Source organism: Pteropus medius, unplaced genomic scaffold, assembly GCF_902729225.1.
Source record: "Pteropus medius unplaced genomic scaffold, Ma_sr-lr_union100, whole genome shotgun sequence".
NCBI lineage: Eukaryota > Metazoa > Chordata > Mammalia > Chiroptera > Pteropodidae > Pteropus > Pteropus medius.
This window is the reverse complement of record NW_024347793.1, coordinates 451,524-477,479: the sequence shown is the minus strand read 5'-3', so window position 1 is coordinate 477,479 and position 25,956 is coordinate 451,524. Positions and strand designations below refer to the sequence as shown.

At 58.5% G+C, this 25,956-nt stretch overlaps 2 protein-coding genes and 1 pseudogene across 2 annotated transcripts in view; 1 reads left to right on the top strand and 2 right to left on the bottom strand.

The window, feature by feature from the left end:
* Nucleotides 1–1,027: 1,027 nt before the first annotated feature.
* ANKRD24 (ankyrin repeat domain 24) lies at nt 1,028–23,223 on the bottom strand. The gene is made up of 22 exons (XM_039878372.1): nt 22,134–23,223; nt 20,363–20,434; nt 14,447–14,533; nt 14,214–14,344; nt 14,047–14,135; nt 13,052–13,116; nt 12,493–12,550; nt 11,284–11,354; nt 10,982–11,088; nt 10,618–10,805; nt 10,140–10,168; nt 9,464–9,544; nt 9,226–9,333; nt 8,525–8,569; nt 8,341–8,439; nt 7,271–7,343; nt 6,979–7,097; nt 5,340–6,836; nt 3,416–3,583; nt 1,765–1,890; nt 1,476–1,541; nt 1,028–1,362 (listed from the first exon to the last, which is right to left on the bottom strand). Exons 2-22 carry the CDS (start codon nt 20,396–20,398, stop codon nt 1,285–1,287), a joined length of 3,321 nt encoding a protein of 1,106 aa, XP_039734306.1. The 5' UTR covers nt 20,399–20,434; nt 22,134–23,223; the 3' UTR covers nt 1,028–1,284.
* On the bottom strand, nt 8,011–8,129 carry LOC120615482 (uncharacterized; annotated as a pseudogene).
* Nucleotides 23,224–23,268: 45 nt separating the features above from the next.
* The window catches only part of SIRT6 (sirtuin 6), a 9,126-nt gene continuing 6,438 nt past the window's right edge, over nt 23,269–25,956 (top strand). The window contains exons 1-2 of the mRNA XM_039878548.1: nt 23,269–23,414; nt 25,016–25,143. Coding sequence (XP_039734482.1) covers nt 23,349–23,414; nt 25,016–25,143 — 194 coding nt within the window. The 5' untranslated portion in view covers nt 23,269–23,348. The remainder of the gene's footprint in view (nt 23,415–25,015; nt 25,144–25,956) is intronic.

Below are 25,956 nucleotides of genomic sequence, written 5' to 3'. Positions count from 1 at the left end.
TCCAGGTCAAGGTCATGTCCTTGGACCCCTTCTTGGTTGCCAGGAAAGATGACGACGCGGACGGGTGAACTCCCCGCATGGGGACTCGCGTCCTGCGCCCAGACAGACAGGGAGGGCACCGGGCTCCGGGCAGGACAGGGTCCGAGAGCGAGCGGCGTTAGGGACCAAGGCCAGCGTGGGAGACCAGGAGCAACGTTCCACACAGAGCGTGGTCTCCTTCGGTCGGACAGAGGCCCCGGGGGTGTGGGGACCTGGGCTTGTGCCTGTCTCTTGGTTTCTGAAAAGCCGCCGGTGGCAGGGAGTGAAGAATGGGGCAGGCGGGCGGTCACCGGCCACCTCTGCGGGAGTCTCCCCCTGACCTGTGGGCCCCTCGGGTCCCGGTGGCTGACGGGCCCGGGTCCGTGTCCCGCAGCGCGGAGGGGGCTCTAACGTCCAGCTGGTTTCACCTCTGGTCCGTCCAGGCGGCTGTCACGCCTCGTCTCTACGTCACGCAGACTTAGCGGCCGCACTGCACAGCCCCGGACACAGAGGGACAGAAACCTGGCCCCTGGGAGGCGGCTCCCCACCCACGCGGACGTTCTGAGCTGTGGGGATGCCCGGGGACCGGCTGGGCCCCTGCTACACGTGGTGCCTGCCCGGGGCACACAGGGAAACTCCCAGGAACAGGCTGGACACTGGGGGGTTCACAGACACACTCGCCTCGCCTCCCTCAGCTGCTAAGAGACAGGAAGCCCCAGGGGCTTTCGGGCGAGTCTCCCGGGGGCAGGGAGGCTGGGGCTGGAGACTCCCAGCGGCCAGCGTCGGGGAAAGCAGTGACATTGCCGGCTGGCTCCCGAGTCCACTTCGCATTTGGCTATTTTGTTCATCAAGACTTTTTTGGCACCCGCCCATTTTGACTTTGTAAACTATCGCGTTGACCAGGCTTGTGGGGGAGGGGTGAGCGCCCCACTCACCCTGACCCAAGCCGTGCTCGGGGCTCCCCTCCCCCGCCCACCGTGCTGCCAGAGCCCAGCAACCAGGCCACACGTTTTGGTCCTCCGCTCTATGAGTTTTTATTCCCGGGATGGTGTCTGGTGATAGGACGGGACACAGAAGACTCACAGGTTATCCGGTGTGTGGGGGGGTGCACAGTGAGGGCCAGAGTGATGGGCAGACAGCCGGGAACAGTCGGGAGGGGGCCCAGGTGGTCTCCAAGTACTGACGGTCACTGGGGAGCCCCAGCAGCACCCCCCTCCGTCCCCCCCGTGGGGCCTGGCAGGGCTGGGGGAGGGCGTGTCCCACAGGTCAGCGGCCCTGAGCCTGAAGCCTTTGCATCTGTAGGATCTGGCTCAGAATCTGTTGCACGTCTTCGTCCATCTGGCCCTGGAGGTGGGGGGGAGCATAGGGAGAGCCTGGGTGACCCCGTCACTGTACAGGTGGGGAAACTGAGGCCCAGAGAGCAGCCGGTGGCATAGCCAAAGCCAGGGGTGACTCACCTGAATGGCGTACAGGAGGTGGCTTCTATACAAGGCCACCACTGCACTGTGGTCCCTGGCAGCCTCCTGCAGATATGGGAGAGGGGGTCTCAGAAAAGCAGGACCCCCTGAGACATGTCAAACACCCCCTTCGCACCCCGAGTCCCACTTTTGAGGGCATGCACCAGTGTGATAGTGCCGGTTGCCAAAATATTGAAATATTTTCCTCCCATGCCTGCCACGTGTACCCCAGGCTCCCTCGGCCCTCCCAAAGCCCTCTCCTGCGGTCCCCCGTGAGTGTGGCTCTCACCTCCAGCTGCTCCTGGAGAGCCGCCACCTGGCCACGGAGGGCCGCCACCTCAGGGCTGCCTGGGGCTGCCGGCCGGCCCTTCAGTGCCTCTTTAAGACTGACGACCTCCTTGGAGAGCTCTGTGATCTGCAGCGAGGTGGGGGCGTCAGCAGCCACCCTGGGCCCACGGCGGGGGGCAGCAGTAAGAGAAGCAGGACAGGCTTGCGACATCGGCCACATCCTCGCGGTTAGCAAACGCCGGCCCGCGGGGCCGAGGATGCTTTGCGCACTTTTACGCGGTGGGGGCGGGGGCAAAAAGTCAAAGGAGGGACGCTAATCCATGACACGTGAAGGGCAGATGGCATGCACGTTTCACGCACGGCCCGTCTGTGTTCACGCCACCTCCGGCTCGGGCTGCGATGGCAGAGCTGAGCCACAAACACTGCCCTCGGGTCCTTTGCGGTAAGTTTGCCAGTCGTGGCACAGGGCCCTTTGGAGTCACCGGAAAGGGGACGTTGAGGGAACAGAAGGGCAGAAAGCCCGGTGGGCGGCCCTGGGTTTGGGGCCCTGTCTATCCCTTTCCCAAAGGGAAGATGACCTAACCCCTCGGATCCTGTTTCCACATCTGTAAAGTAAGGAGAATCGTGGTTCTCACCATTTATTGCGACTCTGAACAGCGATCAAGTTTAAAATGTACCTGGCAAACAGCAGGCACTCGATAAATGCTGGGCTTATTATTATTCCTACAGATCAGAGGTTCTCAACCAGAGGCCATTCTTCCCCCAGGGAACACTGGGCAGTATCTGGGTGGGGGGGCCTCCTGGCATCGAGTAGGTGGGGCCGGGGATGCTGCTCAATGCCCTACGGTGCCCAGGACGGCCCCCTAGGAGTGACCTGGCCCTGATGTCACTAGTGCCGAGATGGGGGGGGACGGGGGGGAGGACTTCTAAAAATAAACCACAGTCCCCACTACAATTTTATCTTCACTTTACAGAGGCGGAAACTGTGGCTCAGAGAGGTCAGGCGACTTGTCCGCGGTCACACAGTAAGTCAGGACCGGGTGACTCTGAGCTAACGCACCTGGAGCTTGGCAGGCCGCACCCACTGTCTACTACTGTCTAGTGACTTTGAGCCACTCGCTTTGCCTCTCTGAGCCTCAGTTTGCTCATCCGGAAGATGGAGAGAAAAATGCTTTCTGGCTCTTAGGGTTGTAAGGAGACAGAGCACGATGGTGTGTGAAAAACGCCTGACTCTATAACCAGAGGCCTCTGTCATCATTACCCTCCTAATCCAAGAAAACAACTGGGAGCTTGGGTTTGAACCCTGGCAGTACCACTGCATGGCATGGCATGGCTCTGTGACCTTGGGCAAGCGGCTTCACCTCTCTGAGCCTCAGTTTCCTCAAATGAGGATAAAAAAAGCACAGATCTCACTGGAACCTGACGTGAGGAGTAGCTGTTTAAGTCCGTGTTAAATGCACAGCGCAGGGCCTGGCGTGTGGTAAGTGACTGACAAACGTTACTGTGGTTATAATCAGCAGGTGTGTCTGAGTTGTCCCCTTCCTCCTCTGTGCCTCAGACTCCCACCTGGAAAATGGGCTCATTTCCCAGAACCCTTTCAGCTGGGACACCCCCAGGTTCCCCCCGACTGAGCACAGGAAAAGGGAACCCACCTTCTCGTCCTTCTCCTTGGCCCTGTCCAGGGCCTCCTGGGCGCGGCTCTGGGCCTGGCGAGCCTGCTCAGCCTCGGCACGGAGCCCCCGCAGCCGCTGCTCTGCTGTGGCCAGCTGGGCCTCGGCCGCGTGTCGCTCACTCTTCATAAACAGCGCCTCCCGCTGCACCTGTGCCCCAAGCCCATGCGTGACCCTGAGGATACTTGGGCCCCAAAGGTGCCTGGGACCCCAAGTGCCTCTGACCTTCTATTTTGGTCTGAAGACATTCAAGCTCATTTCGTCCTCGAGGAGTTTGACTCAGGGGAAGTGCTGGATTCCTCTGCGCACTAGAACATTATGATTTGCTAGCTGTGTGGCCTCAGACAAGTGACTGAACCTCTCTGTGCCTCAGTTTCCTCATATGTAAAATGAACATAATAACAGCCCCCACTTCCTCGGGTGGTTGTGAGGATAAAATGAGCAAATACACAAAATGTGCTTAGAATAGTGCCTGGCACACAGTGTTTGCTATATTCAAGTTAGTGATGTGATCGTTATTGTCGCTATTGTTGTTATTATTATTATTATCACCACTAACGTTCTTTTCGCTGCCGGCGGCTGAGGGTTTGTAGATTTCTTACAAAATGAAAGAAAAACAGAAGAATCTGGATGAAAAGCAAACAGATGTCCAAAAACTGATGACCGCATTTTCACAAAAATGTCAAGACTGGCACAATGTTAGGTTTGCAAAAGTTGATCCTGGCGGGGAACACTGGACTTCAGAAAAATAGCCACTGCAGGGAAAAACGGATAACAATTGGATGTTCCAGTTGGTAATGGCTGGCTACACATTAACCATTAAAAAAAAAAAAATTGATTGCTAAATCAAATCAGACTTGTAAAATTTCCCCGAAAAAGCAGTGATCGTGAGGAAGACAGAATTTAGAAAACGGCCATACTTAGGTTGGTCTGTGAACTCCAAGAAGAACATCGACCATTTAACTGGTTTGAAAGAGGGTGTCCTTAGAAAAATAATTCTGGCTCCCGTTATCGGTCACTTGTACCCTCACTTTTCTAAGTCACTAATGTAAACGAAAACCTCTCCATATCCGTGTGAGGACGGGCACTATCATCATGTCCATTATGTGGCCGAGCAAACAGAAGCTAAGGGAGAACAAGGCTTTCCTGACAAGTAATGAAGGTAGCGTCCTCTTCACACATCTGTTGAAACAGTTACCAGTTGTTTGTTTTTTTTTTAACTTAAGAAAAATGATGGAGTCAAAAGGTCTACCACCAGGGACAAAATAAATATTCCTTAATGAAAAAAAAAAACTCAGCATTAAAATCTACTGGGTTCCAAACGAGGCCAGAAATCTTGGCGCATAACCTCCTCCTCCAGAAGCATCATGATCGTGAGGTAAAATGGCCACCTCAAAAGAGCCCACTGGAAAAAAACCATGGGGTCATTCTGACCAGCAGAGAAAACGGACATTAGGTAAAAACATCGGGGGCGAAACCCCAAATTCACTGCTTGCAAAAACAACTGAGTGAACATGGATCCCCGCCTCACACCATACACACGGTTAGAGCCAAAACGTAAAAATGACCGTGAAATTAAAACAACAAATGCGCTAGAAGAAAACGTACGAGGATTTCTCCATGACTCTGGGACGCACACAGACTTTATAAACACATCGCAGAAAGTGCTAACTGTTAGAAAAAATGATCGGGTCCAAACGGCCAGAAGGTTTGAAAGAGGGAAACCCAAGCGCAAACACCCAGGAGATCGGAATGGCCGCAGGGTCAAAGGCTCCCTGGAAACACTGGCAGGGTCAAGTGTCTGTCGGAGTAAAACCTGCGGGATTGCAAGATCCCACTGCTGCGGGGTCAGAACAGATGACCGCGTGGCTGCGGGGCGTGCCCGGTGGGCGCCGGCCATGCTCACCTGGAAGACCTCGGCGCTGGTCTTCTCGTGCCGGCGTCCCAGCTCCTCCAGCTGGCCCTGCAGCCGGGCCACGTCGGCCTGCAGTGCACCCACGACGCGCTCATGCTCCAAGCGGGCCACGCTGCCCACACGCTCTCGCTCCAGCTCTGCCCGCAGCCGGGCGGCCTCCTTGCCCGTGGCCACCACCTCCTGCTCCAGGCTGGCCGCCCGGCCCCGCAGCTCAAGGGCCTCCTCCTGCAGCCGGTGATGCTCGGAGGCCGGCACTGCCGACTGGCGGAGCGCCTCGGAGGCCTCGCGCAGCTCCGCCAGGCCCTTCCGGGCCTCCTCGCAGGCTGCGGCCAGCTCGGCGGCCTGGGCCTCAGCTGCATCCCGTGCTTGGGCCAGTTCGGCGGCCGCTGCCCGCTGCTGTTCCCCAGTAGCTGCGGCGGTGGCCAGCTGCTCCCGTAGCACCTCCAGCTCCCGGATCTGCTCCAGCCGCACCTCCTCCCGCCGGGCCAGCTCCGCCCGCAGGCCCCGGGCCTCCTCCTCGGCCAGCAGCCGGCCCGCCCGGGCCTCATCCAGCCACGCTGAGGTGGCCTCGAGCTCCCGGAGGCGGGAGTCCCGGTCTCGGAGGTCCTCCCGGGCCTGCTCCAGGGCAGCCCGCAGCTGGACCGTGTCGCCACAGCCTGTCCCACCGGCCTCGCGCACCCGCGCCCGCAGCCGGCCAGCCTCAGCCTCTGCGGCCTCGCACTTGCCACGGGCGGCCTCCAGTTCGGTGGCCGCCTCCCGCTCCCGCTGCCGGAGCGCCTCCTCCAAGCCGCGGATCCTGGTCTCCAGCTCAGTCTGTAGCTTCTCTGAGACCTCGGCAGCACCAGGGTGTAGGACGGGGCCAGTGGGGCCCCTCGGGATGGTGGCCTCCATCCCCGTGGTCTCCGTGCCCGCAAGTTCTCCCCACACAGCACCCACTCCGTTGGCCTTCATTTCTGTTTTCGTGTTGGTGGCCTCCGCGCCCGTGGCCTCCGTGGCCTCCGCTTCCGTGGCCTCTGCGCCCGTGGCCTCCATTTCCAGGTTCCCTCCTCCCAGAGCTGTTGTTTCGGTGGCCTCGGCCCCTCCCGCCTTTGTTCCCAGGGCTTCGGCGCCTTCAGGCGCTGGTTTGGCGGCCTCAGGTTTGGTTTCTGCGCCCTCAGCACCCGTGGGTGCTGCTTCCGAGGCCACATCCCCCACGGCCTCAGCAGCAGCATCCGCTCCGCTGACTCTGATTTCCACGGTGCCGTCGGGCTCCGCTCCCGTCAGCCCGTTGCTGCTGGTCACGGCTCCTGCGTCATCGCACTCCCCAGGGACGGCCTTCTCGTCTCTGGGGGTCCCCGGTGCTTCCTGCTGTTCCAGCGCCCGCACGGCCTCGGCGTGCTGCCTGCGCAGCTGCTCTAGCTCAGCCCGGAGAGAGTCGTAGAGGGCCAGAGGGATGAGCTCGGCCACACCATTCGCCTCCGCCTCATCCTTCTCAAAGGTCTCCAGGACCTGGGGGGTGGGGCGGGAAGGGGGCCGCCTTGCCACCTTCCCTGCCCACGGACTCAGCCGCGTGCCCATCCCAACCCCCGGGTAGAACTCCCCTCAGCTCTGCCCTCCCCCAGCCCACTCTCTCAGGCCTCAGTTTCCCCACCTGGACCTTCTCCATCAGCTCCTGGTTCTGTCTGGTGAGGGCGGCCACTTGTTCCCGCAGTGAGGCCAAGAGGTCCTGGGCCGACGGGCTGAGCCTCTTGGACAGCAGCGCCTCGGCCCCTGGGAGGGAGTCAGACCCTGGGGGCCCCGGGAAAGGAGGAAGAAATAACAAGCGAGGGCCGACCTTCCTCCCAGCTCCAAACGCTCTGCAGGCCTGTGGGCCAAGGCTCCGTCTCCCAGGACCCCAGGGGCCAGGCAGGCAGGGGTGCGTGGGGGGACAGGTGGCAGCTCACCTGGGAAGTCAGGCAGCTCACCCTCCTCGTCCTGAAGGGTGGCCACGTCGTAGCTGGTGTTTTCCCGCTCGTTCTGGGGGGGGCCAACGTCTGGGTTGGCATCCTGCCCCCCACTCCTACATCCCCCCCAGAAATCTAGGGTGGCCAGAAGTGTTCACGGGTCTGTCCAACTCCCACAAGCACCGGACTGGCTGTGCTCGGCCCGCAGGTTCTGACCGAGTGCTACTAGGCAACTGAACCGTGCTGGTCTCTCGGGAAGGGCAGTGAGCAGCTCGGCCACTGCCCGAGGGGTGACCACTGCCTCAGGGGTGACCACTGCCCGAGGGGTGACCACTGCCCAGTAACCGGGCTGCGTGCGCAGCCTGGACGCATGGGCTGGGGGGCGTCTGCATGGCCCAGGGTTTGCGGGTCTGTGGTGAGCATGTGTGTGCCCAGAGCGTGTCCCTTGCACACAGTGGCCCTGGTTTCTCAGGGGTCAGTTCCCGTGACGGTGATTCTGCATGTGACTGCTGTGTGTGCGTGTTGTGTTTTGAGTGTGTGTATGTGTGCCTGCGTATGTTTGTGTAATTATATATTTTGAGAAATTTGTGGGTATGTCGTCTCTGCGTGTGATGGAATGAGGTGACTGTCGTGTACATGTAAATATCTGTGATGTTTCTGTGTGTGTGATTGTGCTTTCACGGATGTTTGTGGTGTGTGTGCCTGTTTCATGTTTATTTATTTTATTTTATTTTTTTTAACACCTACAGCACCTGGTCTTCCTAGGCGGCCTCTCATCCAAGTTCTAACCAGGCCCGACCCAGCTTAGCTTCCGAGATCAGACAGGATCGGGCTTGTTCAGGGTGGCATGGCCGTAGGCCGGTGTATGTTTATTTTTACACGTATATGACTGTGGTTATCTATCTCTGTGTACGTGTGTGTGACTGCGTATTTTGACAAGCGTCCATTACGTGCATGTGTATTATCTGTGAGCGTGTTTGTGGTGCACATCTTTGCATGCGTGAGACTGTATCTGCGTGGTTGCCATGCAACTGCTTCAAGGCCCCGCCCCCGCTCTCCACCCAGCCCACCTCCAGCAGAGACAGCCGGCTCTGCAAACTTTCCACCTCCCGTCCCAGACTCTCCTTCTCCTCCTGCTTCTCTGCCAGCAGCTGCTGCAGCTCTTGCACCTGGAGGAGGGCGGTGGCTCAGCCGGTCTCCAGGAAGAAACACTGGGCGGCTGAGGGGCGGGCTCTCCCCCGACCTTCCACCTACCTGTCTCTCCAGGCTGTGAAGGGAGCTGGCCTCCACCTCTGGCAGCTGAAGAGAGAAGGGTGGGCACGACTTGGATCTGGGGTGGGGGCCTCCCTGGCCCACCTCCAGCTAAGTGGCCCAACATCCCCATTGCAGATGACCGGCTCTGCCGCTCACCCGTTACTAAGTATTTATTGGGAGCCTACTTTGTGCCAGACCCCACGATTGGCCACTAATTCATTCATTCACTCACTCACTCAGACATGTGTTCATCCTATAGATACTTGTCAAGCATCTACTGTGAGCCAGGCACCATCCACTGTGCCCGCCGCTGTGGGCTCACAGTCGACTGGGTGGACGTGAATATATGGCAGGTCTGAAAGCCGTAAGCGCTTTGCATACGACTGAGGGGAACTGGGCGGTGAGTGGAGGAGTGTTCCGAGTTTAAATGAGGTGGGCGGGGAATGTATCTTTGACAAGTGGTCTTTGAGCAAAGACCAGGAAGAGGTGAGGGAGGGAGCTGTAGGGACATCTGGAGACTCGCCCAGGCAGAGGGCACAGCCCGTGCCAAGGCCCTGGGGCAGGACCGGCCGGGCGTGCTGGAGGAATAGCGAGGCCCAGGCGGCTGGAGCAGGCTGAGGGGGAGGAGAGGAGGGCGGGGAGGTAGGCGTGCTCCCCCAGAGCTGCACTCCGCCCCGGCCCGTGCCCCCGCTGCCCCTCACCTCCTGCTTCCTCCGCTCCTGGTGCTGCTCCAGGCCCCGGATCTTCTGGAGCAGGCGGCCCCTCTCTTGCCGCAGCCGCACAATCTCCTCGTAGGCATCGCGATCGTCCTGCTCCCCCGACCCCAGGACCCCCTGCTTCACATGAGGCTCGAGGGCTGTCCTGTCCCATACGGGAGCCAGAGCTCCCCCCGCCCCATTCCTGCCCCTGGTGGCCCCCATCCTCCCAAGGGCATCTCACCGACACAGGGACGCTGGCGGGGGGCTGAGGCGCCCTCCGCTTCTTGGGAGCCCCCTGCTTTTCGTGGCTGGACACGGAGTTCTGGTGGGAGGCAGTGAGGTGGCACATGTGGGACGTGCCAGCCTCCCACCCAAACCAACCCAGCCGCCAGCCCCAAGTCCGCCCTCACTTCCTGTGGAAAACCAAGCAAGTCCCTGCTTCTCTCGGTCCTCGCTTATCCTTGCACAAAAGGGGATGAGATGATGTCCCCGGAGAGGGCCAGGCCTTACGCCTTCTCTCTGCCCTCCTCCATGTCTTGGGACTTCCTCAGCTAGACCAGATGGCCTGCGAGTTCTCTATTCCCGTGGAGCTGAGAAGCCACAGAGCTGGGAGAGGGAGAGGCCAGGCCCGCCTTCTTCCGTGGCTGCACCAGCAGCCCATCTCGGCCCCTCACCACTCCATCCAGCCCCGTGCTTTGGCCCCGACCCCCCCTCAGTGTTCTCGGCCAGGCAGGTGAGTTATGCTCCCTTTTGCTGTCACTTGGTGGCAGCATACTCTAAAGACAGCATTCCTCCCAATCAGGTCACAACCCTGGGGCAGGAGTCAATCTCTTCCTTCTGTCCCCACGGAGCTGGGGAGAGGGGAGGGGAGGGAGTGTGTGTGTGGGGGGACTCACTCGCTGCCTGGAGATGCATACCTGGGATGACGCCTCGCCTGAGTCATCCTCTAGGGGGAGGGGGAAGAGAGAAAAGCAGGGTCAGATGCTGTGTTTTAGGGACTCTACTACAGGGGACTTAGGGGGAGGAGATTCCTGATTCCTGAATCAGAGCTTTTAAGGTAACAATCAACCACTTTGGCAGAATGCTGATAGGAGGGGCCTTGAAACTCTCAAGAGAGAACCCTGGCATCTCCAGGATGAGGCAAGTGAGATGCCAATTTTTAAGAAAGGCAAAGATCCCAGAATAAGGATGACCTGAGCCGAGTGGACCCCCGGACTATTCTAAAAGCCCTGGGGATCCTGGAAACTGTCCTGAGTAGAATCAGGGAAACCACGAAACCTCCTAAAATGCAGTGAAAAGGGAAGAAACGGGTATGCGAGAAAGGGGTAACAAGAAACTGCCTCCAAGGAGATGGAGGAAGGTGCCTGAAACTGCTTAGAAGCAGGGCTTGCGTACCGCTGGGTGGCGAGGGGCGCTGGGCCGCCTCCTGCAGGAGGTGCAGGATGAGCTTGTCCCCTGCCAGGGCGCCGTAGTGGGCAGCATCCTGGCCCAGCGCGTCGGTGATGCCCGGCCGGGCCCCGGCCTGCAGCAGCACCTCCACTGTTTCAGGGCTAGCCCCCTCACAGGCCAACATCAGGGCGGTCCTGCAGGAGAGGGGGCTCCTGAGGGGGCGAGGACATCCTCAGAGCCCCAAGCCCACCTCAGCACTCAGCCTGGGTGGGCAGAGGAGGCCAACTAGATCCCCCCAACGAGAGAGGTTAAGAGGCTTGCACGAGGTCACACGGTGCACAATTGCCTGGCTGGGAGGACAGATGCTCACCTGCCCTGCAGGTCCTGCTCATCCACGGCAGCCCCCTGCTGCAGGAGGAGGCGGCACAGGTCTGTGTGACACATGTGAGCCGCTATGATGAGGGGCGTTGTACCCAGCTGGCGGGGGTTGGGGGAGGGATAAGACAAGACATGAGAGGCAGACCCTGAGGGAGATGGGGAAGCCTACATGATCGGCCCTGAGCTTCGCCTCAAACTTGTCCACATTTTTCAAAGGGGCGCCTGGGACGTCGCCACTTGGTGGCAGCATACGCCGAGTACAGCACTTTTCCCCAAAAGACCCCAGAGGCTCACCCGATCTTGGGGGTTCAGGTGTGCCTTGAAGGCGCAGAGAATTTCTGAGCAGGAGATGCAGCCACCAGCCGCTGGACAAAGAGAAAAGGAGAGGGGGCACAGGGCGGAGCTTAGACATTTTCTGGGGATGATTCTTACCTTTTATTTCATGAGAAATTTCCACCTATCCTGGAAGATAAATAATAAAGGTGTGGATCCTATTTTACAGATGAGGAAACCGAGGCCCCACCAGGTCCAAGATCAGCCGGTGGGGCTGGAGGCGGAGCCACGTAGGACCCAGGCCGGCTAACTCCCAGTCCCACGTTCCACTTGGTTCCCTCTAAGGTGGCATTTCCCCACTCGGCACTCACTGTGTACCTACTATGTACCAAACCCTCGTACGGATCATTCATGTTTACCAGAGGCTTTGGAGCTCAGCAGAGGTTGGGCAGGCTTCCCAGGGTTTGGTCTGAGATCTGAGTTTTGAAGGTGCAAGACGGAAGGCAGAGGTCACTGCATGGGCAGGGGCCCAGAAGTGGGCAAGAGCTTGGTAAGGTCACGGGCGTGGGAGACAGTGCGGCTGTCCTGAGCCTCAGAGCCAGAAGGGCGGGCTTCGTGCTGGGGGTCTTGCTGACACCCACTGTGTGCCCGAGCGGGTACAGGATTTTGTCTGCTGCTATAATCCCAACCCTTAAAACAGAACCCAGTGTGTAACAGGTACTTAAATATTTTCCCAATGGAAAAACCACTAAGCTTCCACAGCGTGACCAAAGGCACCGCCGCCACTAGGTGGCAGCATACTCCAACAGTGGGGGATTTGGAAACAAGTGAAGAGCATCTTAAAACAGACCCAAATTTATTGTGTTCCCAAGAGGGCAGCCGCTTCTGGAGTGAACAGTGAAAGCCACTCCGGAATCTCACAGGCACGTGGTGGACAGAGTCGGGCTGGGTTCTGGCTCGAGTCGGTGGGTCTCCTCCCTTCCCTTCCCTCCAGGAAGGAGTTTGGGTTTGATGAAGATAAAGACCTCCGGCCCTTTGGCCTTCCTGAGCTTCCCTAGTTCCTCCAAGGGAATTGCAGTGTGCTCTCATCCCTGCATCACCCTCCCTCAGGCCTGGCACGAGGAGGAAGAAGAGGGAAGGTGGAAGGTTCCAGAGGGTCCCGGGGGGAGAAACCCCATGCCCAGCACCCTCTGGGCCATGGTGGGCAGGGTAAAGCTGGGCAGTACCCACCTGCATGATGCAGGGCGGTCCAGCCACTGCTGTCCACAGTATCCACCATGCAGGACGCCTGGGGAGGGGCGGCAGGTCACGTGAGGCGGAGCACCCCTCTCCTTGCTGGTGTCTGCAGGACAGGCACCAGCCTTCCCTCGGCACCCCCCGCCCCCCGCTGTATTTCAGGCTCCTGCCTCACCCCTTCCTCCCCGCCCACCGACCCGGCTCAAGGGCCAAGTGCCTCTTCGTTTTCACAAAAGTTAGTCAGAAAAGGGGAACAGCTAGGGGCTCAAAGAGCTGGGGGCTCAGGGAGTAGACAGGGCTCTGGGAGCATCTGTGGCCAAGCAGGTACCTAGGATTCGGGAGAAGCTGGGGCTCAGGGAGTGTCTGAAGCTGGGAGTGCATCTCGGGTGAAAAGTATCTGGACACTCAGAGAGTATCTGGCTGTCCAAGGAGCAGCTGGAGTACAACGGGCCAAGGAACGGCCAGGGTTCAGGGACTCCCTGGGGGTTCAGGGCATGCCTGGGGTCAGGAGCAGTCAGGGCAGGGGAGAATCTGAGACAGGAAAGGGAATGACCTGCAGCAGCTGCTTTAAGCACTGTGGGCGCCCATATTTGGCGGCCAGATGGAGGGCATTGTAACCTGAAAGGGAGAGAGAATTTGCCAGGGCCCGGACATTCAAGGAGCTCTCTGGCTGCCCCGCAACCTGCGTCAGCTGTTTGTGATGACTCAGCTTCCCTGTGTCTAGAAAGTCCCCAAACCCAGGTACTGCCTCGAGCCATGCTGCCCTGTGGCCGGGAACTCATCGAGCCCCAGCTCGTCTGTGCTCCTCCAGCCTACCGCCTGGCTACTCCCCCATTCCCAGCTACTCTCCACATCCCCGCTACTCCCTCCATGCCCAGCTACTCCCCACACCCCCAGCTACTCCACGTGCTCAGCCACGTTGAAGCACCAGACATGCCCCTCAGAACGCACAGTTGTTCTCTGTCCTGGCTCAGTCCCCCGTTACTCCAGGCGCCGGCTGCATCCCCATCTCCGATCCTCTGCAAACCCCCAGCTACGCCACATGCCTGGCTGTCACGCCTGTGCCCAAAGCTTCGGACCTGACTATGCCCAGGCCCGGTTACGCCCCGAGCCTGCTTCCTTTGGCCATGCGTTCCAGCTCAGTTGTCCCCCGGTTCCCTAGTTAAGTCATCTACCCAGATTCCCCTTCTGTCCTAGCCACTCCCAGAGATCCAGCTACGGCTAGACCCCAGCTACTCCGCATACTCCCCCCAAACTCATTATCCTCATGCCCCCAGATACTTCTCGAGCTCACCTACTCCTCTGACTCAATCACTACCTGAGTCCCGGCTACTCCTCATCCATGAGTTGATTCACCTTGCTTGGGGCCAGCCACGATCCCTGTCCTTGGTCACTGAAGTGTGACATGCCCCTGTGCCTCCCTGGGGGCACTGAAAAGAACCCCCCTTTTTCAGCAGGACACTGAGGCCACGAAGCAGGGCCTGGCTGGACCCTCGGGCTGGGCACCTGAGTTTCGCCCCCTCGCCCCCGGGGCCCGGTGGGCAGTACCTGCCCCGTCTGTGCTCATGACGTTGGCTCCATGTGCCAGCATCACCTCCAGACAGCTGGCTGCCCCCCTCATGGCCGCCAGGTGAAATCTGGAGGACAGAGGTGAGAGGTCAGCGGCGGGGTAGCCAGCCCTCAGCCATCACCCCGTCCAGGCCATGGGCACTCACGCGGACTTGCCCTCGGGGTCCAGCTTGGTGGGCACCAACCCCTTGCGGACGATGAGGGAGGCCACCCGGGCAGCGTCATTGTTCTCCACGGCTTGCAGCAACCGCTCGTCACTTTTGCCCCAGTCCTGGCTCTGCGGGGCACACCCAGAGGACCGTGGGACTGGCGGCCACTGACCCCTCCCCGCCCGCCCTGGCAGGGGCTCTGGGCTCTCACCCCCGCCCCTGGCACTTGCCTGGCGCCTGCCTCTGGCTGCAGGCTTCGGGAGGGGGCAGGGGCCGCAGGGTGGGCAGGAGCCGAGGTCAGTGGGGCTGAGCCGCAGCTGTAGGGGGAGGTGGTCCTGGGCGGGGGCCTGAGACAGTGTCCCCCAAAGCCTGTGCCCCGCAACGTCTGCCCCCAGGCCCATCGCCCCAACTGTCCATCCAACACCCAATGTCAGCATCCTCCAATTAAACCATTCCAGATCAGCCCCAGCATCTTTCCAAAAGCCGTCCCATACCTAGGCCCCCAGACTGCCCCTTAGCGAACGGCCACCCTTCCATCACCCCATCGAACTGACCGGCATGTCTTTCCGAACTACCCTCAGAAGTCTTCCCATAGGAACCCCTGAAGTGTCCCTTTAAATGCTCCTCGGAACCGTCCTCTGCCATCTAGCCTACCGCTGGCCCTAAAGTGCCACAATTGTCCCCTAAATGTCTGCCAGGATCTGTTTGCCAAAACCATAGCCTGAATGCGTTCCAAAATGTCCTCCCCAAGGTCCTGACGTGTTCTCCAAAATCATCCCCCTAAATGATCCCATCATTGGTCCCAAAAATGTCCTCCCCGCAAAATCCTCAAATGTCCTCCAAAATTGTTCTCCAAATGTCAATATCTTTTCCCCAAAATGGTCTCCCAAAATAGCATCCAAATTGTCCCCCCAAATGACCTCATCCAAAACTGTCCCTCCAAATGCCCTCTCAATTCTCCTAAGTGTCCCCATCTGTCCTCAAAGTCCCCATCTGTCTCCCCAAATGCCCCATCCATCCCCCTACTTCTGTCCCCTCTCTGCTCACCCTTCCCGGTTTGGGGGTGGGGGTGTCCAGGCCCAGCACGGTCAGGGGGCGGGGAGGGGCGGGGCGGGGAGAGGAGAGTTGGGACGGAGCCCCGCCCGCTCCCGCGCCCCCTCCCCTGGCCCTACCGCGAAAGACGTGGCGGCGCACAGACACAGCTGCTTCATGGCGTCCACGGCACCGGGCAGCCTGGCTCCGGGCGGTGATCGGCCGGAGGGGTCGAGGGGAGGGGCCGGCGCTGCCCGGAGCTCGGCCGTCCCGCCCGCTCGGTGGTGCCAAAGCCCGCCCCTCCCCCACTCCCGGTGGCCCCTCCCCCACGGTGCGGGGAGAGCACGGGAGGAATCTGGGGGAGGGGAAGGGGTGCCACCCTGGCCAGACCTGACCCGGTGGCCCTGAGGAGGAGGTGGCAAAGCGGCCCTGGCTCCCTCGCCCCCGCAGACTGCCCACCGGATCTCCACGCACCCGCCTTCCTGGTCCGCCTTCCTGCGTGGTCCCCACCTCCTGGGAGCTGGCTGGGGGGACACAGGTGACTGGGGCCTGCGCCCTGGGCAGACAGCCTGACACTGCCTCCTTGCCAACCTGGCTCACTCCCTCCTCAGTCGCTGCTCACACACTCACTGCCCCATTCATTCACTCATTCATCTCTCATTCATTCATTTACTGAACTGCCAGTGGGCTCTACAGTCCCGCACACTGGAATTTAAACCCAGGGCCTCGCTCTCCCGGCCCCAGCTTGTCCCACCTTTACGACAGCCGAGATCCTCGCCTGCTTTGAGCTTCACTTTCCTCATTCGAGAAAGAGGTTTCCTAACAGCAGCTGCTGCAGGGGGCTCCTGGGGGACCACACGAGGTACTACGTGCGAAGCACGGGGCACAGTGGCCGGCACACAGGAAGTGCGCCCCAAGTGTGCACTTCGCTCACCACAGAAAGACGTGGTTGGGCCTGTGGCATACCTAGTGCCGAATTTGGGGACGTAGGATGTACTAGATGCTCAGTTAAACCACTGAGAGAGGACACAGCCTTCAGCCCTCACCCCAAGGGGCTGGCTTGTCCAGGGAGGAGGCTGAAACAGATCTCTGGGCTCAGGCCCCGAGGGTCCCACTGCCCTTGACCTGTCCTGGGTACTACCCCAGCTCGGACACCCCGTGAAGCCCCGGCAGTGTGCCGTGGGTGCCACCAGCCCCCCAGGGGCTCAACCCAAGATTCAGCATCATCTGACCCCTGTCTCTCACCCCACACCCAGTCCACTGGCTGGACACTCATCCAGGTCCAGCCCTTCTCGCCATGGTCCAGCCCTGTCACTGAGGACTTCTCTGGAGGACACCTCTTCTCCCGTCTCCTGGTTTCTGCCCTTACCCCCTTTGTCCCCCGTCCTTTATCAGACCCTCTCTCTCTCCTGCTCAAAAGCCTCCAGTGACCTCACTCAGCACGACATGCTGACTGCACACAAGGCCCGGGTCCCCTGCAGCAGGGGACCATCCCTGCCTGGGTCTGTCTGGCTCACGAGCTCAGCGTGGGTTTCACACTTATGAGTGATGGGGGGTAAAAAATCAAAAGAATAATATTTCGTGACACATGCAAATCGTGTGAAATTCGCACTTTGGTGTCCATAGTGAAGCTTTACGGATGGAGCCACATCCATTTACAGATGGCCGCCCCCAAGCTGTGAGGTCAGAATTGACCGCAGGCCCTGGAAGCCAGAAACTTTACGTCTGGCCCTTCCCAGGAGGAACGCACCTCCCCCTGCTGTGGGTGGTCCCCATCAAACCCCTGGGCGCATTGCCCCCACTTTTCGCCAGCCCAGTCCGACCGGTCGCAGTGGCCTCCTGTCTGTCTTCAGACAGCTCCGTCCCTGCTCTGAGCCTCTGTGCCGCCCGCGTCTACCTGGCTGATCGCTGCTGCCGGCGCCGGAACCGCCCCTTCGACCCCCGCGCTGCCCCCGACCCCTCAGCAGCGTTTATTTCTCTTCTGTTGCTCTTATCTGACGTCACACGTGTACCTTTCTGAAAATACTGTTCCTTCTTGGTCCCTCTCCTAGAATGTCACTGCCACGCGGGCAGGGATTTGGGTCCATCTCGATCACTGCTGTATCCCCAGCAGGTACGGGGGTGGGGTGGGGGTGGGGGTGAGGGATTCGACAGGGTCCAGTTACAAAATGGAAATGCGGGGGCCCTCGTTCAAAAAGTATTAAGAATGAGAACAGTGTTAAATTAAACGAGTACCTACGACATGGCCTGGCACACAGTAGGTCCTCAATAAATGTCTGTCGAACAAATTAAAGAAATGGTTGACTCTGGAAAATAAATGAGAGGTGGGAAGGAGGGAATGGGAGAGGGATGGAAAGACTTTCCGGAGCTCTAAAAACCCCAATCTTCTCGGGAGGCTGGGCTCACCGCCCCAGTGAACGCCCATTTGTCGGATGTGAACACTGAGGGCCCTGGAACAAGAATGGAGACCGGCTGGCCTTGGAGGAAAGGCCGGGACGGGAGCGGCGGAGCGGGCAGCGCACAGCGGCGGGAGCGGGGGGCCCGGGCCACGGAGCAGGGCGAGGGTAACAAAGGTCTGCAGAGCCCCAGGCGGGGCCGCTGCCGCCACGGTGTTCGCTTTCTTCCCTCGGGGAGCTGAACAAAAGCTGAACCTGACTCCCGCTGCGCGGAGAAACCGGAGCCGAGCCGCCAGGTGGGGGCAGAGACGGCAGATGCCCGGTGTCCGTGTTGGGGGGGTGCGGAGGACAAGCTGTCCCCCCTCCGCCCCCGGGCCTCCCAGCTGCTGCAGCGGGCTCCAGCCTGGCCGGCCCACCACAGGCTCCTCCCACGAGGAGCAAATTGTCCCCGCCCCACGCCAGACACGCCCCGTGGCCCTACGCCCAGTCTGACATTTTAATGCCCAGTCTGACGTTTTAATGCCTGTCGGGACCCCTCTACAACCCCCACCCCCGACTTTATGCCGCCACCCTGCAAAACACAGCGACGCCTAGAATTAGAAGCCTCTTCTTTTTTTAGCTACACAAAACTTTTTGAAAGATTTGATTTCGATACAATTCTGCTTTTGAGACGATCATTTGGTTTGGCTTACCACCAGCGACAACTTGTCGGAAATTCTTGGGGGGGCTAATGCGAAAAATCTAACTTAGGACTTGATTTCCAACTGGAGGAGAACCGTAAACGTTAAAAACTCGGGGGGCCAGGAGGGAGGGTCATTCCACAGCGAATGTCACGTTCTGTCAGAGATGCGTGAGCCATTTTCTCTCGCTCGCTCGCTTGGGAGGGGAGAAGTCTGGTGTCTCACTTTCAAGCTGTGTGCCCTTGGGCAAATTCCTTAACCTCTCTGGGCCTCCGTTCCTCATGGATAGGGCGGGATAATAAAAGCTAGCACCTCACAGATTGTTAACAGAATTAATCCCATTAGCATCTCCAAAGCACAAATCAAAACAGAAATAAAAATAAAAATGAATTCGATAACATTCGATTTACAAATTAAGATACATTTGAAAATGAAAAGGAATGTTAAAATCGATAAATAACAAAAAATACATAAAATAAATTGGGAAAACTGAGGGAGCCCACAGAATGGGTGGCAGCAGACCCAAAGTCACCCAGCTTGTGTGGGACGGGGTTCAAACCCAGAGGCACCGGACTTTAAAACAGGGCTTGTGGCCCTGCCCCCGTCTGTGGCTTTCAAGGACTCCTTGGGCGGGGGCCTCTCTGCCCTCAGCTCCCCCGTCAGGCACTCTCTGTGCCCGCCAGAAAAACCCGCTTATCATCCCATATGCCCGTGAATCAACCAGGCCTGGCCCGGCCTCCACGTGGGCCTTTGCCCACACCGGTCTCTGACCCTGTCCCGTGTGCCTCCCTTATCTAAGTCATCCTGGTCCAGCAAGGCAGCCTCCAGGTAGCCTCTTCCGTTGCCCTGGGCTACACCTGCCTCATGGGAGTCCCTGTCACCTGGCAAGAGTCTAAAGGCTTTGCAGTTAGGCACAGGCGGGGTTCAATGTCTCTGCTGCCACTTTGCTCTGTGCAGGGGAGTTAACCGGTCTGGACCTTGGTGTCTGCGTGCCGGAAGTGTGAAGTTGAGCCTCGCCAAGGCCAGCACAGCAAAGGGGCACTACAACTCTACATGCAAACCCTCACTTGGGTCTCTTCATCGGCACCTGGACCGGCCACCACACGGCAGGAACTCAGGGGGCCAGGAGGGAGTGGGAATGACTGGGGAAGGAGTGTCCAAGATATAGCTGCAAGGGAAGCCAGGCTCAGCCTGTCTCGGGACCTTTGCACGGGCTGTTCCCTCCGCCCGGAATGCAGTTCCTTCCAATAAACACACAAGTCCCTCCCTCTTCCCATTCCGATCTTTGCTCTAACGTCAGCTTCTTGGCGACATCTCTGCCAACGACCTGCTTTAAAACTGCAGCCATCTTCCCGGACATTCCAACTCCCTTCCCTGCTTCGTCTCCGTGGAACAAAACACACCTTGCCTTTCACTCGTTCACCTTGTCTAGTGTCCATCTCTCCACCCGCCTGCCAGCTCCAGAGCGCAGAGATCTCTGTCTGCCCTATTCGCTCTTTGCTCTGTGCCTAGAACAGTGCCTGATACGAATGTTTGCTGAACAATTAGTCGAAAGTAAGAGATCGGGGTCCTCGAGAAAGTGAGTCCTCAGAAAAGCGAGTGGTCGCTGTAGCTGGGGAGAGGAGAGATTTTTCTGGAAGTAGTGTACCTGGAGCCAAATTGGGAGGAATGGGGAAGGTGTGATAAGCAGCGACACAGAGAGAGGGCATTCCAGGTGGAGGGAGGAGCCTGGGCTAAGGGATGGTGGCCAGAAAACTTGAACAAGAAGTGGCGGGGTCATCATGGCAGCAGGGGCCAGCAGAGAGCAAAGTATGGAGAAGGTGGCCAGAGGAGGCTAAAGGGATAAACTTGAACCTGTGGGCGGTGAGGAACCAGAGAAGAGTTTTGAATAGGGAAGGCCCTGGTCACATGGCAGCTTCCAAATGAATCTGATGGACAAGTGACACTGGCCCAAGGCCCAGTAGATCCTCAGCCAGGGCCTGGGGGACAGGAACCCAAGGCCGGGGGACACTGGGCATCTCGGTGGCCTCAGACTCACCTCTGTCTTCTTAAATCGTGCCCGGAGAGTCTTCATGGCCAGTGTCCGGTGTTTGTCCTCAACCCACGCCACCTGGGAAAGGGCAAGGGGTGAGGGACATCAGTCCTGGTGCGAGAAGGTCGGCTCCCCCCACCCCAAAAGGACCACTTCCTCCTCCCTGGGCCATCTCAGCCCCTAGGGCAGGATGGACACCTTCCTGCCCCATCTCCTAACTGCTGTGAGTCCCTCAGCAGGTCACTTGCCCTCTCTGAGTTTCACGTTCCTTCATCCTTAAAATGAGGAAGATAATCCCCTCTTGACCAACTCATGGTCAGTTTTCAGTGAGGTTCCTGGCATAGGGCCAGCAAACAGTAGGTGCTCAATAATGCACCTCACCAGTATTCCCTGTGGCCCCAGCAGATCAAGCTTTTTCTGGCTTCCAAACTTTTACTTGTGCAGTTATTTCTACTTGCCTTGCTTTTCCCCCTTCTCTGGTGAACTCCTATTCATCCTATACAGCCCAGTTCCAAAATCCCGTGATCTGATCAGCTCTGCCTCTCACCAGTCATCAAATCTCTAACTCCCCAGGTCGAGTTTCCCCAGTCCTGGCTCCACAAGCTCCAGGTGTCTAGACTGGTTCTATCTTCCTGAACAGTTAGGGGATCCTAGGGGAGCAGGCCCAGAGCTGAGGCGCTTAGCACAGAGGCACGTTTCTTGGATAGCCAGAGAGAACGTCCTTGCAGCTAAGTCCCCGTATACCAGCCTGGCTTCTGCCTGCATAAGAGCATGACCAGGGCAGGTGGAGGCCTGGGGTGATAGTTGTGTGCATCCTGTACACACGCAAGCACGAGGGGTGTGTGTGCATGCGTGTCTGTGCACCTCGGCCTGTTCCATGTTCCATGCGCGTGCAGGTATGGAGCTCAGGAAGGGGTATCTCGAAGGCATGTTTTGCTAGGTGTGTGGCTAGGCATTTCTTCCTATGTCTGAGCAGGATTTCTGTAAAGGCGTGTTCTTCACTTGTTCTTCTGCCCATGACTTCTGCAAGCCACCCTTCCGTCTATCTACTCACTCAATCTATTCCCCTGTGCATTCGACTTCCTACCCGAGCACTGGTACATCCACCCACCAACTCATCTTCTCACGGTCCTTCCTGCACCTTTCGACCAGGCCTCATTCACCACCCAACCACCGTCCACCTCCCACCCACCCATCTACTCTTAACCTACTCTCCGCTGACTTATTGATTCACCATCCATTCATCCACTCCTCCATCCAACCTCCCATCCATTCGCTCTCCTATCTACCCACACTCATCCGTCCATCCATTCACTCCGCGTACTCCTCGGCTCACCACCCAGCCCACCCTTTTCCTTCACCCCTGTCTAAAGGACTCAATCACACCCAGAGCAGAGTGTAATGAGAAGTCCACAGGTTGCCTGGGGCGGAGGGAATCCCTGGGCTTAGGGGCGGGGGAAGTGCCCTCATCTAGGCAGAGAGCTGCTTCGAGGAAGAGGTGATGATACTTAAGCGGAGTCTGAAGGCCAGGTAAGATACTGAGCAGTCGCAGGAAGAGGAAGTACATACCTAGACTAGAGCAAGGCGGGGAAGTATGAAATGCGTGCCCGAACCAGAGTGTGTGTGTGTGTGTCAGGGTGCCTGGGAGGCTCCTCAGCGTGGCTGGGACACACACCGGTTTCTCCTTTCTCCCACACACCAGGGCTCAGGTACAAGATGCCCCAGGCCCTAAGGAGAGCCACCATCCCAGGCCTCCCTCCCCTCCTTCCTCTCCTACCTCCTGCAGCTCCAGTGACTCCAGCCCCAGGCCACCGTGTTCACTGCTGGCTCCGGTTACCCGCTCCCGGCTGGGCCACCAGCTTGTACCAGCAGTTCCGTGTGCTCAGCTCGGACACCCGATCGGCTCTGAGCGGGCCGCTGCCCCAGGGGGCCGGGGATGAGCAGAGGGAGGAGACAGGTTGGCAGCGGGGCTGCCTGTTGGCCACCGGGCTCTGGCGGGAAGAGGCCGCCATACTTCCCTATCATCGCTGGACTGATTTCAGTTGCTGGAATGAGCCGCCCTCTCCCTCTCCCTCCGGCCTTCGCCCTTGCTGTTCGCTGGGTCAGGCGCAGTCTCTCTGTACCCCACGTCACGCCCAACTTGCTCTCTCAGTCCATCTCACTCCTACTCGCTCTTCAGATCTTCGCTACAACGTCCTCTCCTCCAGGAAGCCCTTCTGGATGCCCCCAGGCTGGGTCAAGTGCCTCCTCTGAGCTCCCTCATTGCTCCGAGCCCTCACTGTGCCTCAGTCACACCAAGTCACCACTGTCCAGTCACCGGCTTGTGTCCATGATTGGCCACAAGGTGACACCCATTCTCCAATGTCTCCTCAGCACACAGTAGGTGCTCAACACACGTTCCTTCAATAAGTCCTAAAAGCCCCATGACCTTAAGCGGTTTCTCTAGTCTCCTGGTGCGTGGAGATTTCCATCCACCTGAATAATATTCAGGTGACTTAAGAGTGGCATCCAAGATGCTCCCTAGTGAGGCCCCAAGCTGCTCACCGCCACAGGTACCCCGTACTCGTGACTTTACAAACTTCTGAAATGTGCAACGGAAAGAATCTTGGACTCGAAGCCCGAGTCCTGGGTCCCTTCTCTCTGACTTTATCCTTTTGGGGGCGGCGAAGGTGCAGCATCGGTTTACTAATTTGTAAAAAAGGGGAAATGGCTTGCGTCGCTCATTTTGGACGCGGGTGGAAAACTCTCACGCAGACGGCCGCCCGGCTTCCCGCCCGGGTCACTGCCCCTTTCCCACTCCACGCGAGTTTTTTGAAGACCGTCGACTTCTTTTACCAGCAGTTAAGATGGCGCCTGCGGCGTCAACATCAGGCGGCGCATGCGCCTTGGGGGTAGAGGCTGGGCGGCTCCTCTTTCCTCCCCGTCCCGCCCCGTTTCCGGCGGAAGTGGCCTCAACAAGGGAAACTTTATTGTTCCCGTTGCAGTGGCGAGAATGTCGGTGAATTACGCGGCGGGGCTGTCGCCGTACGCGGACAAGGGCAAGTGCGGTCTCCCCGAGGTGAGAGCGGCCGGGGGTCCGCAGGCCGCCCCCTCCAGGCGGTGGGCCGGGCGGGGCCGGGCGGCAGCGGGGCATTGTGGGAATATCTGGAGTCCCCGAGGCTAGACAATGGGAGGGACTTCCCCGTGAGGAGGGGGCGGGAAGTGACGCCCCCAGCGCGCCCAGGGACTCGAGCACTCCGCGCCCCTGGTCCGCGGGGCTGACACCGAGGCAGGGGCCGCCGTGGGCAGGTCCCGAAGCTCCGGCAGGGGGCAGGGGCTGTAGTTCTAGAAGGAAGGGGCAAAGGCAGGGAGATGGGTACAGATTAGGCCAGAGGGTTTCCAGAGTCAGGCCGGGATGGGCCCCAAATGCCAGCCTGAGGAGTTGACACTTTAACCTGAGGGTGATGGAAACAGGTTTTGAGCTGGGGAGGAACCCTGATGGATGTATGTGTCAGAAGGACCCCGCCAGTTGCTCCGAGAGGAAGTCCCCTCCATACATTGAGTTCTTGGGTTTGTCACTCCCCTTCTGCGTCTCTTCTCCCCTTCCGTAAACTGGGGGGAAGCTTGCCCCCATCCCGTGACGGCTAGTCCGTTCGTTCTGATGCAGGCAGTTACGGAGCTCACAGATGGCATGAACCCTCCCGAAGCCCCACTCCTCTGTCGCCTGTATTCACTTTATTCTACAAACGTTTATTGAGCACCTACTGTGCACCAGGCACTTTCTAGGTCCTGGGGCCACAGCAGGAAACAAAGACAAAACCCTTTCGTTCCAGTGAGGAGACAGAGAAGCAGCAAATAAATATAAGTGAGATGGGGGAAAGTAAAGCTGGCAATGATGAAGAGAGCTGGGGGCTGCATGAAACCAGATGGTCAGAGAGGCATCGCTGAGATGGCTTTTTCCATGTTTTCTACTATAAAATACACCTTTCGTAAAATGTATCGTCTTAACCATTTTTAAGTGTGCATTAAGTATATCCACGTTGTGCAACCATCTCTACCATCTCCAGAACTTTCTCATCGTCTCAAATTGAAACTCTGTCCCCATTAAACACTCACTCCCCTCCCTCTCTCCCCGACCCTGGCCCCACCATCTAACTTCTGTATTTATGGATCTAACTCCTCTAGGGACCTCATAAGTGGAATCACACAGTATTTGTCCTTTTGCGTTGGGCTTATTTCGCTCAGTGCAGTGTCCTCAAGGTTCATCCACGTTATAGCATGTGTCAGAGTTTCTTGCCTTCAGGCTGAATAATATCCCAGTGCCTGGACGTTTATGCATTCATCCATCGATGGACACTTGGGTTGCTTCCATGGTTTTAGCTATTGCGAATAATGCCGCTATGAACCTGGGTGTGCAAATGAGATGACTTTTGAGCCAAGACCTAAAGGAGGGGAGGGTGGGGGGGGTCTGGGGAAACGGTGTTGTAGGCAGTGGGCCTTGGAGAGGACTTGGGCTTTCACCCCGAGGAAGGGGGTGCCCTGGAGAGCCGTGGGCAGAGGAGGGGCGTGACAGATCCACTCTCCTCCCCCCGGCAAGGCGTGGGCAGCTCGTCTGTGGCTGGTGGCCTGGCCACCGTGGGACACGCTTTGACCACTCTCCTCTGCTCTCTCACACAACAGATCTTTGACACCCCCGAGGAGCTGGAGCGGAAAGTGTGGGAGCTGGCGAAGCTGGTCTGGCAGTCCTCCAACGTGGTGTTCCACACGGGCGCCGGCATCAGCACTGCCTCAGGCATCCCCGACTTCAGGTCTGTGGACGTGGAGGGGGAGTCAAGGCAGGGCCCGCTAGCTGCCAAGGGTTTCCCGGTGAGCTACAGGTGCCGGGGCATCGCAACCCATCCTGCTGACCCCCCTGCAGGGCCCTGAGTGATCTTTCCAGCCCCTGGGTGTTGGGGACGGGAAAGACCGCCCCCCCACTGTCAGATTTGTTCCTTTAAGTCACACCCAACATTCCATTCACTCCCATTGGCCAAAACTTGATCACCTGATCATACTTACTACAAGGGGTGCTGGGAAATGTAGTCTTTCATCTAGGCTCACTGTGCATGCCTAAATGTTGGGGTACTAATACCCTAGAAGATGAGGAGAATCAATATCAGGGACAATTAGCCCTACACACACTTGAAAATATTTTTCTGTTAGGCCCAGAGGCTTATTGCTCTGGACATCAGTTTCCTCACCCATAAATGAGGGTGTGAAACCAGTTAATGTCTAAACCCCTCTCTGAATCAGGCAGACTACATGACAAGAATCTTGTAGCTGGAAAGCAGAGCTCTCAAACCGGTGTCCCTTGGGTGGCCTCTGTAGGTGCTGAGTTTGCAACCTTTCCCCAAAGGACACGCCTGTCGCATTTGTACTCTTCTTCCAAGGCCTCTGGGGCCCCCAGCCCAGGCTCTCGGAGCAGGAGAGCAGCTTCCTTGGAAGAATGTTAGAATTCTAAGGTGTGAATCCCCCCGCCCCTCCTCCATGACCTACCATAGCTCCCCGTTGCCAGTCAGGAGCGTTCCAAGCCCTCCCCGACTCAGCCCTGGGTCATCTCTCCAGCCTCCACACCTCTCGCC

Excerpts from the sequence above, each read along its gene's own strand:
- ANKRD24 (XM_039878372.1), bottom strand. The coding sequence starts at position 20,398 with ATGAAGACTCTCCGGGCACGATTTAAGAAGACAGAG. Across the intron at positions 13,117-14,046 it reads CATGAGCACAGACGGGGCAG|GTTACAATGCCCTCCATCTG; the intron begins GTACTGCCCACC and ends TCTCCCTTTCAG. Across the intron at positions 9,334-9,463 it reads CCGCCAGCGTCCCTGTGTCG|GACGATCGCGATGCCTACGA; the intron begins GTGAGATGCCCT and ends TCGGGGGAGCAG.